The sequence below is a fragment of the Anopheles ziemanni genome, chromosome 2 (assembly GCF_943734765.1).
Source record: "Anopheles ziemanni chromosome 2, idAnoZiCoDA_A2_x.2, whole genome shotgun sequence".
Taxonomy (NCBI): Eukaryota; Metazoa; Arthropoda; class Insecta; order Diptera; family Culicidae; genus Anopheles; species Anopheles ziemanni.
In genome coordinates this window covers 81410737-81424811 of record NC_080705.1, presented here as the reverse complement: position 1 = coordinate 81424811, position 14075 = coordinate 81410737, and the positions used below count along the sequence as shown (strand labels likewise).

General features: G+C 45.7%; 5 protein-coding genes across 5 annotated transcripts; 1 reads left to right on the top strand and 4 right to left on the bottom strand.

Moving 5' to 3' along the window:
- Positions 1-218: 218 nt before the first annotated feature.
- LOC131281980 (zinc finger protein DPF3) lies at positions 219-2165 on the bottom strand. The gene has a single exon (XM_058311361.1). It carries the CDS (start codon positions 2102-2104, stop codon positions 527-529), a length of 1578 nt encoding a protein of 525 aa, XP_058167344.1. The 5' UTR covers positions 2105-2165; the 3' UTR covers positions 219-526.
- A 717-nt stretch (positions 2166-2882) lies between these two features.
- LOC131281990 (josephin-like protein) lies at positions 2883-3810 on the bottom strand. The gene is made up of 5 exons (XM_058311371.1): positions 3638-3810; positions 3493-3571; positions 3334-3426; positions 3097-3277; positions 2883-3024 (listed from the first exon to the last, which is right to left on the bottom strand). The coding sequence occupies exons 1-5, from the start codon at positions 3699-3701 to the stop codon at positions 2899-2901; spliced, it is 543 nt and encodes a 180-aa protein (XP_058167354.1). The 5' UTR covers positions 3702-3810; the 3' UTR covers positions 2883-2898.
- A 720-nt stretch (positions 3811-4530) lies between these two features.
- LOC131281976 (GTP-binding protein 1) lies at positions 4531-7984 on the top strand. The gene is made up of 4 exons (XM_058311356.1): positions 4531-5356; positions 5442-5965; positions 6034-6417; positions 6497-7984. Exons 1-4 carry the CDS (start codon positions 5083-5085, stop codon positions 7442-7444), a joined length of 2130 nt encoding a protein of 709 aa, XP_058167339.1. The 5' UTR covers positions 4531-5082; the 3' UTR covers positions 7445-7984.
- Positions 7985-8644: 660 nt separating this feature from the next.
- On the bottom strand, positions 8645-8922 carry LOC131281993 (protein NCBP2AS2 homolog). The gene has a single exon (XM_058311374.1). It carries the CDS (start codon positions 8920-8922, stop codon positions 8671-8673), a length of 252 nt encoding a protein of 83 aa, XP_058167357.1. The 3' UTR covers positions 8645-8670.
- Positions 8923-8940: 18 nt separating this feature from the next.
- On the bottom strand, positions 8941-9768 carry LOC131281991 (mediator of RNA polymerase II transcription subunit 9). The gene is made up of 4 exons (XM_058311372.1): positions 9677-9768; positions 9546-9606; positions 9172-9235; positions 8941-9105 (listed from the first exon to the last, which is right to left on the bottom strand). Exons 1-4 carry the CDS (start codon positions 9717-9719, stop codon positions 8941-8943), a joined length of 333 nt encoding a protein of 110 aa, XP_058167355.1. The 5' UTR covers positions 9720-9768.
- Between the last annotated feature and the right edge of the window lie 4307 nt (positions 9769-14075).

Genomic DNA, 14075 nt, shown 5'->3' with positions numbered 1-14075 from the left:
GAGAAAAAAAACGGAACACAAAAAAACAGATCTAATGTTACACACGAAAACACACGTAAAACAAAAATACCATCTCGGCAAGAATGCGGAGGGTTCCACTTCCGGAGAGAGTGGGGTAAAATGCACATTAGAATCCGGTGTGGTTGCCGACCGGACGTACTATTATATATGATTTCTACTGTTTACTGTTGTGAAAGATAAATATCTAAAGAGAGAGAGAAAGTTTTCTTAAAAAATCCGTCCGATCGATCCGAACCTTTACCGTGATCGTGATCGACGTCCATAGTACGGTAGACGTATTGCTTGCGTTTTTCTTCACGCGCCTAATACTAAATTGTCCTGTCCTTTATGTGCTGTGGGTTTTAATACCTCTCCTTTACCATTGCTAATACCTCTCTAAACTTCGAACTCCCTACGTAGCGAGCGTTTAAGGTGTGTTCTATGACGGAGGAACCGTATAAGGTTGTTTCGACGTAATAAAAACTGCTCTAATGAGTTGAGCACCCGAAAATACTTCGACCACCCATTACTTGGGCTTGTGGAACTCTTCCTTGCACAGCTTGCAGCTCCACGAGCCCTCCGGCGGGGAGACAAGCGGTGGCGAGAGGCAGTACATGTGATACCCGCGGTCACAGTCGTCACAGAACAGCAGCTGATCGTCGTTGTCCGACGTGCCGCAGATGGTGCAGTACTTGCACTCGATGCACTGCCACCGATATTTCCGCACGGAGATGATCATGTTGGCGGTGAACTGCAGACAGGAAGGATGCCCGGATCGGCCACAATCCGAGCACGAAACGAGCTCCTCCGGTTCGAATGTTTTCTTGTTCTCTCGCGCATCGCCGAGACAGAAGTCACAGTAGGGCGATGGCACGGCACGGCTTTTCTCGACCGCGCCGGCACCAGTCGGTCCACCATGACCCACACCGGGGATGCCCGGTCCGGGAGCCGTCGGTACACCGCCTACCGCCGATACGCCCACCATTGCATTGGCTGCGGGTCCCGCTGGGATCGAGTTTGTTCCCGGTCCCCCGACGGTATGGTTCGGTGCTCCCGGACGATTTCCCTGCTTCGGTGGTCCCGCGCCGTCTGCCGCTTCGCCGCTGGTCTCGCTTTTCACTTCTGGCACCAGCTCCGGCACCGGGAGCTCATCGGTTCCTGCTCCTCCAGGTCCGCCGGCTCCGGGCAGGGTCAGTGGGGATGAGCTGTTCGATTGGGGGGTGAGGTTGGGTAGTGTTTGAACACGGTTCTTCTTGGGTGTTTCCACCATATCCTTGAAGCTAGGACCCAGCTCGCCCCCAATACCTTGCGATTTGCGGCCACGGCCCCGTCCGCCGCCTCTTCCACCGCGCCGGTTGTTCGCGTCCGACAGCGACGAACCGCCCGACTTGCTGCGACCGCCGCCTCCACCACCGCCACCTCCGCCGCCACCACTCCGGGCGCCCTTGCTTTTCTTCTTGCGCTGGCTGAAGCTTTCCTCGTAGTCACAGTCCGAGTCGGGCAGATCGTGGTCCTCGAACGATTCCATGTCGTGCATTTCCATCTCGTCGTAGTACCAATCCTTGCCCGACTTCTCCGACTCGTGCTCCTTCAGATCCGACGCATCGACCGCACTCGACTGGTCCAGGTTGGAGTTTTCCGAATCGTACGTGCTGCCACCACCACCACCACCACCACCGACGCCGCCTCCGCCACCACCTCCACGATCTCCACCACCGCCACCGACGACTCCGGGCAGGATCGTGGGTGGCGGGGCCGGCTGCAGATGCCCGAACGGCCGATGCGTGTAGGCCGGGAAGGGCGGATGCGGTTTCTGCAGCAGATACTGGCGGCGGGATTTGCGCCAACGCGCCGCCGGATAGCTGTACACCTGGCCATCCTTCATGCCGGGAATGCGGTGGCGGCTGTGCATAAACAGCGCACAGTGGTTCTGTGCGACGCCCGTCTGCGGATCGAGGAATGGCATCCGGAGGCGCCGCTCGAGGCAGAGGCGCGTGTTGAACGATTCACTGTTCTCGATGATCTCCTTGTACGAGGGATCATTGAAGAAGCTTTCGATCTTTTCCAGATTATTTACGTTCACTTTTATATTGGGCGACGCCATTGTTGTACGCTCGAAATAACAAACTCAGAAAATAGACGCACAAATCATCACCTCACCACACTACCCCGCGGCTGAAATGTCATTTTTACTATCGTTTTGAGCAAGATCAATGGAAAAGAGGTCGCAGCATACCATGCAACGAGCCAAAACCCGTGGGAAATTTTTTGACAGTTGGTTGAAATTTGGTTTACCTCTTACGAGCAGCCAGGGCACAACTACAAATTTGGTATGTTCCATCAAAAGAGCGGCAATTGAGGCGTTCGGAATATATTCTGAAGCGGCCTGCGCTTGAGGAAGACCATCACACTTAATTTCACCAATCATGGCGACCAACAGAATCCATATCCAGTGATTTCACACAGAGGAACAGTTTCTTTCCGCGAAACCATGGGTACTCTGATTCAAAACTTCCAGTTACCTTTTTCGTTAAAGAGATTTTAGCGAAGATCTCCCACATACAGCAAGTATGTTTGAAAACACTTTTTCAACCAAATGTCACAACAATGGCGGAGTAGAAAACAGCTTTGACCCGACCCCTCTTTTTACTGATCTTGGTTATGAGAAGAAACATTCAATAGATCGCAATTGGGTCGCTGCGACTGTCGCAAAACAAAGTACTGCGAGCGTCTTCTGTAGAGGCAAATGTCAGATTTGTTAAATGAAATCATTTTCAAACGTGAAAAATACAAATTAATTTAAAATTATCTTTAGATAAGCATTTGTTCGGATGTCACAAACATCTGTTGATTGAAAGATATTTTGATAACAGGTTGATTTTATTTTACAACTATCCTTCATCCCTGACCGTTCTCCGGCAGTAACCATTGTTGCGATTTCTCCACCTCTTTTGTGCACACGATAAATAATTCCTTATCATTGCTTTGCAGTTGCTCACGCAGGTACTGTAGCATATTTGCTTCCTGAAATAATTGTTTCAAATTTGTAACGCCTTCTTCAACCGCGTCCTCTACACTGAACATCATCATACTCACGTCTCCCAGGCACTGAGGTGCATCGAGCTTCGAATCCAGATTCCAGTACTCTTTGTTGATTTGCCGGACAGCGATCCAGTGGCGGCGTTGTATCGGAAGCCTGACAAAACCTACCTTGTAATTTGTAGGTACGTTCAGTATGAATCCAACAATTTTGCTTGTATCGATACAGGACGGATCTCTGAAGAGAAAAACCAGTTAGGTGAGTATCCATAACGTGTTCTAACCTTCGCTTACTTCCGCTTATCGAACCACACGGCTTCGCAGTTTTTCAGGTGCAAAGCGGCAATGATAACATTCACATCGTAATTGCCAAGCCCCAGTATCGATCTGTGGAATAAAGATCAGAATAGGTGGCTCAAAGGAAACAAAAAGAACCCGACGGAAAATACTTGCCTGTGAGGATTAATATATTCGTTCGGGGAAAGATTCTGGCATATTTGGTCCAGCTGGGATTTGCTGAAGGAAGATTTATCTGCGAAACAACGTTGTACGATTAAAAACAAATCTATGGCGCGGCCGGTGGCACCGATGTTTCTACCTTGGAACAAGTTGTTTAGAGCGTGCAAGGCGCACAATTCTCTATGCTGCTTTTCGTGGTACATGATCGGTTCTCTGCCACAAACGGTAACATTCACTAAATCTGTTGTGAGCTGTTTCTTTTGCCCGCAATTGTTTCCTGGTGCAATGTTGTGATGGTTGTTTATTTTGCGTTTCTGCTTTTCGCTTGCATCTTTTGTTGACCAAGTTTCTTACACATGCGTTGTGCCAGTTGTATCCAAGGTAACGAGAATGAAATGTTTCAGTAATCTTGGTTCTTTCCCCTAATTTTTGGAAACCATGTGCACCAATTTTGTTATCAGTAAAAAACCCAACAAACTTCAGAAAATCCCGAGAGCAATGTAACTTGGCCGTTATTTGCTCTCAATCTGTTATCAACAAAACTTACAAGACTTTCACCATACGGGGAAATGGTTTTCTTGAGGGGATGGTCATGATGGAATATTGAAATTGTTGAAATAGGTGTGTCAATTCCAACCAAGATTTCATCACGCAAATTTGCCATGCGTAATAAAGTCCCGTGCAATTGCAATCCACCGAGTTCTATTTAAACGGGAATCGGACGTGAATGAGTACGCATTCGTATTTCGATATTCGTTGTAGTTGATCTGAGTTTATTATTTGCTAACGTTCTCTCGCTTGCGTCAAATAAAATTACTTTAAAACTAGTAGTATTTGTGTGTCACTTTATCATAATATGATTCCTAGTTGTGAGATAAAAAAGCGCTTCGCAGTGTTTTTCAAAGAACAATAAAGTTATCCGGAATTTTGATTTGCGGTGACGTTTGTGGGTTGAAAATATCTCCCTGACATCGATGACAGTGTACCTCGGAGTGAAACGTTCCCGTTGCATTCGTAGCAAATATTGCCAAATATACCCGACGTCACAACATCCAATTCGTTGGCTGATCGAGCGATTGCGTCGCCTGAAGAGACGAAAGAAAGCTTCTATATTTGTCGCTATGACCGAAGCTGTTCCCTTCCTGTGCAAGTAGGTGCTATCACCTACGCCCGGAAAGCGATATAAGGTGGTCCATTTTTAGACCCAGGAGTGTTGCATTCCAAAGGAAAACAAAACAACACAGGTACGATAATTGTTGCCAGCCAGCACGGAACCCCGCGAAAGTGAAAGGGATTGGTAAACGTAACGTAAACATATCGAAGTGGTGCAGCTGCACAAGTAGATACTGTCCCGAATTTGGTAACATTTGGATCGTTTGTGGCCCAACAGACGATGCATCAAAGACACCAGAGTTAAGAGCGCCCTCCGTTCCGTACGCATACGCATACAGAGAACAAATATTTGCCACTTATCCCTGCCAGTGTAGGCATGGCAGTATCTGTGGCACCCGGAAGGTTATGAACATTTTTCGTGCGCGCGAATTATTACGAAAACAAAAACGATAAACCGTAGGGTGAAGCGAGATGAAGTCAAGCGTAACAAAACAATCATCTTCGAATGCGCAAGGTCCGAACGCGATGGCCGGACCGTCGAGCAACAAGCTCCCGGACGGTGGGTTTCCTGCCGCGGCCAATGGATCGGCCGACGAGCGAAAGTTCGTCGACTACTCCAGCATCCGGGAAAAAACGGTCCTTGTAAGTCCATCCGAGGAACAGTTTGACTTGCTGACGAAACGGCTATCGGAACGCATTACCGCCAACCGCGGAGAGACGGTTTATGAGATCGGTATTGGTGAAGGTAAGGGAGGCACATCTACTGCGACGCTGTTCAGCTTTAGTACACAACGCCGTTTGTTTGCGTTTTTTTTTATTCACTACTTTAGATGGCAGCGAGAATGGGCTAGAGTCGGAGGAGTATGCTGCGTCGTTGGCAACGTTACAAACCCTGGCTGCCGTGCTGGAGGCCGAGTGTGTCGAGCTGCGCACGAGAAAATCGGAAAAGGGTACCACTGGGCAATACTTGATCAGGAGAAAGGTGGAAGAGGACGACTTCACCGAGGTGCGCGTTGCCGTCGTGGGAAACGTCGACGCGGGTAAATCCACCCTGCTAGGTGTGCTGACTCACGGTGAGCTAGATAACGGGCGTGGTTTCGCTCGGCAACGGTTGTTCCGTCACAAACACGAAATAGAAAGTGGCCGTACCAGCTCCGTCGGGAACGACATCCTTGGCTTCGATAGTCTGGGAAACGTGGTCAACAAGCCGGACCACGGTACGCTCGATTGGGTGAAAATTTGCGAGAAGTCTGCCAAAGTGATCACTTTTATCGATCTGGCGGGGCACGAACGGTACTTGAAAACGACCGTTTTCGGGATGACAGGACATGTGCCAGATTTTGGCATGTTGATGGTAAGCAAAGAAAATGGAACAGTAGGCTTTTTGAATTGCAGTGAAAACTCGACCTTTTCTGTTTTTAGATTGGAGCCAACTCGGGCATTGTGGGAATGACCAAGGAACATCTCGGGTTAGCCCTTGCACTGTCGGTTCCGGTGTTTGTGGTCGTCACGAAGATTGACATGTGTCCGCCGAATATTTTGCAGGATAATCTGAAGTTGCTGTACAAAATCCTTAAGTCGCAAGGCTGCCGTAAGGCACCGGTGATGGTGAAAACGAGCGATGATGTGGTACTGAGCGCAACCAACTTCGTCTCGCAACGGTTATGTCCCATCTTCCAAGTGTCCAATGTGACGGGGCAAAATTTGGACTTATTGAAGATGTTCCTCAACCTGCTGAATGTGCGCACCACCGGTAACGATTCACTTCCGACGGAATTTCAAATCGATGACACGTACGCCGTACCGGTAAGGTTCAATATTTGTTCTTCTTGATAAGAAATGAGCGGGGTTTATTTTGATTTTTGTATATGTTTTCTTTCCCCAGGGTGTTGGAACGGTAGTGTCCGGCATCACTCTGCAGGGGGTAGTGAGGTTAAACGAAACACTCCTGCTTGGACCGGATCCATTGGGCGACTTTCAACCGATAACAATCAAAAGCATTCACAGAAAGCGCATGGTGGTGAAGGAGGTACGGAGTGGACAGACGGCAAGCTTTGCGCTCAAGAAAATCAAGCGCTCGCACATCCGCAAGGGCATGGTGATGGTAAGTCCCGTGCTTAACCCGCAGGCCTGTTGGGAGTTTGACTGTGAAATACTGGTTTTGCATCATCCGACTACCATTTCGAGCAAATACGGCCGTTGGTCGGCGATGGTCCACTGTGGAAGCATCCGACAAACGGCACAAATACTGCAAATGTCCAAGGAATGCCTACGTACTGGCGACAAGGCGGTGGTGCGCTTCCGATTTATCAAAAATCCCGAGTACATGAAACCGGGCCAGAGGATGGTGTTCCGCGAGGGACGCACGAAAGCGGTTGGAAATGTTATTCAACCGTTGTATACCTTCGGCAGCATCCAGCAGCGGACAAAGCAGAACAAGATGCAATCGAATCGTGGTGGAACCGGTGGGCAGGGATCGTCCGGGTCGGCCGCGGGAAAGATGACACTGTCGCAAGGCTCTAGCGCAACCGTGGATGGGCCATCGAATGTTGGAGAAGATCATGGCAATAATGGCGCACCGTCCGGCGAATCAACACCGGTGCTGGACATTGGTACCGACAAGCGCAACCATAGACACGGTGGTGGTGGTGGTGGTAAGAGACGGTCGAATATGAACGCATCGAGTGCAGCTACGGCGAGTTCCTCGTCTAGTTTACCGCCCGGAAGCGGTATGATCGCAACACCCGCGCAACCCACTGCTTCGACCGGTGCAACACCGGCCGGGGCTTCGGTGGCCGTTGACATGGGTAAACTTTCGATCGCTTCCAACTGAGAAGGGAAGCCGCATAGCGGAATTGTTGGTTGTTTGTTACCGATCACTTCCTCGTGCACTATTTGAGGCACCAGTTATGCCGATAAGATTAACCACCTCAATCTAACCGCGTCCTTCTAAGGCGCTTGTGACGTGGTTTTTAAATACCAGCAATACTAGAGTTTGAGTTTATGATTTTTTTTTTCTAAACTCCACTCATTGCCCCGATTGCACGAATATTTATCAGCTTTCGTTGGCATGTCCACGGGAGCGACTCAAAAATTTAAAGAATTAAACTAATAGATACAACAACCCAATGTTCATCTACAAATAACGGGGTGTTGCTTTGAAATGTACCTATTTTTGAATGTCCACCTACTTCAGCCGGCTACGAAAGTGAATGCTTAACAATTCAAAAAGGACGAAGTACACGGCAGATAGTAAAACCGCTCTGTCCACCGATGATGCACACGATTTTTATTTTACACATGTAGACTCGACAAGTTGAATTCGAATTGACTCTGAATAAACCCCTTCACAGTCGTGCCAAGTCGAAAAAAAAATGGCACAAAAATTGTCACACTGTTTTATTTCATTTTTGGATGGTCTAAAACTGAAGAACAAGTTATATTTTCCCATGAACTCTTTGGATTTATTAAATTAAATGATGGTCAGTTTGCAAGCAACTATGCAAGAATATTTGTTTTACCACGTATGTTATTTGTGTTTGTGATCAGCAATAATTTGGCAATAATCAAAAATATTGATCAATTGCATCGATTAGTGTCAAATGAATTAATATGCATTTACGAATACATAACAACGTGTTTTCAAAGCAGATGCACTCGAAATAAAACGTAAGACAAAAAAGCAGTACAATTCCATCCGCTTGCCCGAGTCAGGCTCGAGCAAAACTGTGAAGGGGTTAATAACATTTGAACGTACAACATGATATATTTAACAAGTGAACTATTTTGTGCCAAGTTGGCTAAAAACAAATTTATTGACACGGATGGAAACGAAATGTACGACGTGCGGTGCCCCCCCCAGGGAAGGTAAAAAGGTAAAGAGATGGGGCAGAAGATATGGCACACTTATAGTTCAATGGACGGTTTTAAGAATTATCGGACTACCAGACTTTCTTTGAGGTGTATACAAATACAACACGATGAACTTTCAAAAAAATAAATTTTAATTACATCGGAGCACGACACTGTTCAGTGTTTGATATTCGATTCAATCGTTTTTCACTTCTTTTTGCTCAAATTATTTTTTGCATTCTCGATCTCCTTCTGCACATTCGTTTTAAAATTGCGTATTACTTGCTGCAGTCGTTCCGGGGACATTCCGATGAGTTTCTGCTGTTCGGCTATCGACCGGCTCCGGTAGTACGCACTCAGCACCATCTGGGCTGCACGGCGCAATGGATAGGAATCGGCCAGACGTTGTATCAGTTGTTCGTTGTTTGCCAAATATCGCAGAATCATTTGCAGCACCATTGTATCCCGTAACTACACTTAAAACTGCACGTTCTTGTACTTTTTTATCAGCTGCTGTTTCAGGGCGAGCTGCTTTCGCAGGCTTTCGAGTCTTCGAAGCTGTTCCTCTTTGCTGTACTCAATGCCGTGCAGTTTACGAATGGTGGCACGAGCAGCGTCAAGCGATCGTTGGAGCTCTAGAACCTGCGAACACCAACAGTTACAATAGCAAGGATCCTTTCAGCAAACGTTATTGTCGTTAGTACTCACCTTTTGGCTGCACTCTGCACTTTCCTTCTGTTTAGCGGTGTTATCTATCGGATCCTTTTCGACGCTGCAAAGAGGCGCAATTCAAAACAAAGCATTGATAAGAGTTGTGAAATTTCACTTTTCGCGAACAGGTCTCTTTCTTTATGTAATTGCATTGTGTTGTTTTGACTGCCGGTCAGAAATGTGTGCGGGATCTTTGCTGGTAGTGCTCCGTAGGTTCGTATACAGGATGTCTGATGGGGTATATTTTAGCACCACCCGAACAAAGCGCAGTCTACCTCCCATCGGTAGCTTGCTAGCACGTTCCGCTCGGTGTAGAAACCAACCACTGGCTATGAACGGAAATGTCAAATGTTGATGCCTCTACGACCTACCTGCGTATGATATCGTAAACAACGGGAAGAATCTCTATTTCCACGGGCTGAATTTTCGGCTCTGTATAGAAGAGGAAACAGGAATGCTCCATCACTTTCGTAATATACGAACGTTAAACAATCGTGCTTACCAGGAATGTTGGCGATTTGTGGTTTAATATCCACTACATCCATTGTTTCTATGTCGTCCGCACGGAACGACGAACGTTTCTCGGGAACACCAGATTGTGTACGATGGTTTTGATGAAGTTTCTGTGCGAAATTTGACGTTTCGGTTTAGTTGCGTTTATACTCCAGTGTCCAGTTTTTAAAAGGCGGTAGCTAGGACAGTGGTGGCTATGAGATTCGGTCGATTACATGAAATTTTGTGCACCTCAAAGGATCTGTATGTTTCATGTAGTAGGCTAGTGATCTGCAGGGATAAGTTAGAAGCGACTACGAGATGATGTTTATCTCAGCTGATAATAGTATCTTGAAAAGTACTCATGAGCTAATAGTGTTTCGAATACGATCTTTCTACAAAGGAAATTCTCTGAAACTATCATGCTGCATAACGTTGATGTGGATTACATTATGAGGTATGTTAGTATAAGCTCAGAATTCGAAGAAATAAGTACACTGATCTATTCCATCGTACTAACTTAAATCTGATTCTGAATTGACCTGATGGATCATACACTGTTTCAAATAGATTTAATATGAACTCTGCTTGCTATTGGTCGGAGTGTTATTCCGTCCAAAATATTGCGCTTTCACCTCAAGTTTGGCGTGCCGACGCCATGCTGAGCTACTGAACAAGCTGCAAGATTAAATCTCCTATGCTAGATCATGGAACTTTGGATATATGCATGAAAAAAACATTCCGGTTTGTTGCACATTGATCAAATAACTGTACTTACAGATTTGAACAGCTTGCATAAGTAATCTTAGAGGGACAAATTGGTGAGCCTCCTAAATCTGCCCATCAAGACTGTAAATGAGCCTCTTTAACACGTTGACTGCCAAGCTTTTTTAGCACACTTTTTTAGAACAATCTTTTTTAATTTAATTTGTTTAAAACATTTATTAAACCAACAATTTTTGAAGGCTATGCTAAAACTTAGCTTCCCAAAGAATTGATATAAAATATTACTATAATTTTTGTGTTGCATTTTCATTTATTCATAGGTCGAAAATTTTTTAGAACTGAGTTTTGCTGTCACCCACTTTTGGGTGACATGGCAGTCAACGTGTTAATGACTGAATTTTTACGTACACAGTATAACAATATGGTTTAATTTAGTCTAGTCATTGACCACTTTTTGTAGTTATTATGCACTGAGAATGTAAATATGCACATCATTAAAGGTTGAGTTGTTCGACATGAAAAAACTCCCTTAAAACGCGCCAGGCTGTAAAGGCGGCATCGCTTCGTTTCAGCTTCGTAGAAGGAAACCCGCGCCCTTGATGTGAACCAAGGCGTGAAATAAGTCTATCAATGCAATACTGTCTAGCCGTTTGTCTAGGGGATAAGCGTCTATCACAGGCAGAGGTACATTATATTTGAAGTTCTTCGAACGAATTGGTTATCCAATCGAAACAAGATCGAGCCGGTCGCCCGTGGTTCTGCGAATGAGTGCAGGCAATCAGGTGGAAAAGTTTTCATCTTCATTTACATTGTAGAAACTCGCCCAGTAGGATTATTTTTCAATCATTCCAGTCGCGGTTGTAAAGTGAAGGAGCACTATAAAAGATCGTGTTATTTTCGAGCATCTTATCACCAGCCAACGGGACAAACGGACTTCAAAAGGCTCAAGAATTATTGATGGTACGGTACATTTTCGGCTTTTAAATGGTGTTCCTAGAAACCTTTTTAACGCTATTGAAAACTTCTTCTTCTTCTTGGCGTAACGACCTCTTGGTCATGCCTGCCCGTTAAGGGCTTACGAGACTTGTTTCCCTGTTGTACGTGGATAGTCAGTCCTCTCGTACAGGGGTGGGTCCGGTCTCAGTTGGGATTTGAACCCACGCCGTCGAGGTGGTGAGCCCCGGCGCTCATGGGTCGATTTTCTAACCGACGCTACCGCTCGGCTGTCGCGGACCTTGGACCGCGGCTATTGAAAACTATCGCAAACTTATTTCTGTCAGAGAAAATCTAGTTTTGCCCATTTTATCAATTTTAAACCTTACGTTGATTGTACTGACTTCAGTATTTTACGCACTAGGAGGAGCTGCAATTCCTTGTGAATTCGTTTGTCTGTGTTAAGAAATTTATCATCATTAATGTTGACGTTAAGAAAAGATGAAAAAAAAATAATGCAATGACTACTTAAACATTTAAAGAACCATAAGATTTTCTACATGTAAGAATCAGAACTGAAGAATGTCCGATGCAGTTAATATATCGATTTGTAAAATGTAATGTTTTGTTTCCGTTGCTTAATTGAAATAATTATCTTCATTTGCCACTTTACATAGCTCCACGTTCTACTAATTGATACTAACAAATACCATTTTTAATTCCTTTAGTACAGTGAAAGGTGAGAAAAGTTTTTCCTTCTCAATGAACTCAATGAAGTGTTTCGGTACTGTAGGTAATTAGAAGTCCTCAGGAATTAACTCCCAGAGCACTCTCCAGAGCTTAAACAAATGTGCCTAATTTAGTCCCACTTACCTTCCGGATGCTGCCAGTGCGTGGTAAACTTACTTCCTCCGTGCGAACCGATCGAAATGACGTTAATTAAATGTTTCGTCATCCAGCTTTTCGCCCAACTTGTGCCGTTTCGTGTTCCGGGTGGGTTCTTGCATCGTCGGAAAGTATCCATTTGTCTCCTAGCAACGGATGTACGAAGCCGAGGGAAGCGTGTGTGATATCGGATTGCAACGTTTGAATTGCGTTCGGATGAAATGTGGTCGTACGGGCGCTTCCCATGGGAAATCTGGACAGTACCCCGTCCACGTGCAAGGACTTGTAGGAAAACTTTTCCCACCAATGTTGCTTGCTGCACAGTATTTTTCTTTTCGGTTTATTTGCCAATGTGCTGTGTTTGCTCCACTTTCTGCGAAGTTTGCCAAAGTGAAAGTGGTATTTGCGGTGGTTCTTTTTTTGTGTTGAACTCCTGCCAAAGCGGGAGTCCTTCGGATTTTGGAACGAAAGTTTGGCGCGAGAACCGTTTGACGAGCCAATGAACCGGAGAAATCCGAAACTCTTCGATTATGTTTCGTCACTTTACCCCAATGTTGTCCCGTCTTAAGTTTGATTAACAATGTACCGCCGTTTTCCTTTTTTTATTTTTGCTTTGTTATCCCTAACAGCGGCAGGGACCATCTTTTTCATTGCCTGGTGATCAAACTGTAAGTGGTGTCTTTTTCAAAACGAAGGAAAACTTCGATGGTTGGAACGTTTTTTTTTGCTCCGATGCTTCCCAGACACAAGTTTTCCCATTTAATGACGATAGGAAAAATATGATCACCGACCGGGAACGGACAATCGTTTGAGAAAACATTTTTGCAGAAGGTCCGCACGTGTCCGGGACGCGAGGAAAATGGCCTTTGCTCAATTTATGTGTGAGTTTTTTTTCTCGAATGGAAATAAATTGGGAAAATTGGGAACGCAAAAAGGGACCATTTTCTCCTACAAAACAGCCTGAGAGGGGAAAAAAAAGGAAAAAAAGTCAATGGTCAATCGGTAACAATTTATCCCGGACGATAATTAAAGCCCCAACTGTTACGGTTGGATGATTAAAGTGAAATTAATTAGCCGGAAGAGAGGGAGGGCGGGAGAGTTTCCCAGCATCTCGGAGTCCTTGGTAGAAAATGGGAAGATCTAACAAAAAAAAAAAACAAAACCGCATGTTAAAACAAATGTGTAAATGCTTTCGCTTTCTGACTGAAGGAATTTAAGATGTAAATTTAATTACCGACTTTGAGCGGCAAAAGGTTCTCTGCCGCTCGTTGTCTGGAACCAATGGGTCTAACTGCCCGGTCATCGATGGCCATTACTATGCAGGGCGTGTGTCGTGGCGCCTTGCTAAATTGGTTAAAGTGGATCCGGAGCTGCATCCACTGCAGAGGGGCAAAACGCGCACATAACATCGTCCCAGCTGTGCGCAAAGTAATATAAATGCAAATAATGTCTCTCCTGTCCTGTCCCGCATAAATGCGTGCCGACAAGGTTGGTTCATGAGAAGGAGCATAGTGAAGGAAACGCGTTCATCGAGAAATGTCAGCATTAAAATGAGCACCAGATTATTATGTTCGCGTAGGAGCGCTCCGTTGCGTTGGCGAAACAATGTGTTTATGGTTAACGTTTCCCAACCCCCTGCTCCCCCTCTCCACCCGCCCCGCACCCAGCGGCACTGGATGACCTCTCTGGGGAGGATCCCCCCGTTGTACATTGATGTTTGAGTTTTCATCCCAAGCGCTCGGTGTTCCGAGGAGTGAATGAAGGCGAAGCTTGGCGAAGGGATCGTGATATGGGTGCCCGAAGCTTGTCAAATTATAATTTCTTTCTATTTTTACATTAAACGATGGGTGCGGCGTGGTTTTTCT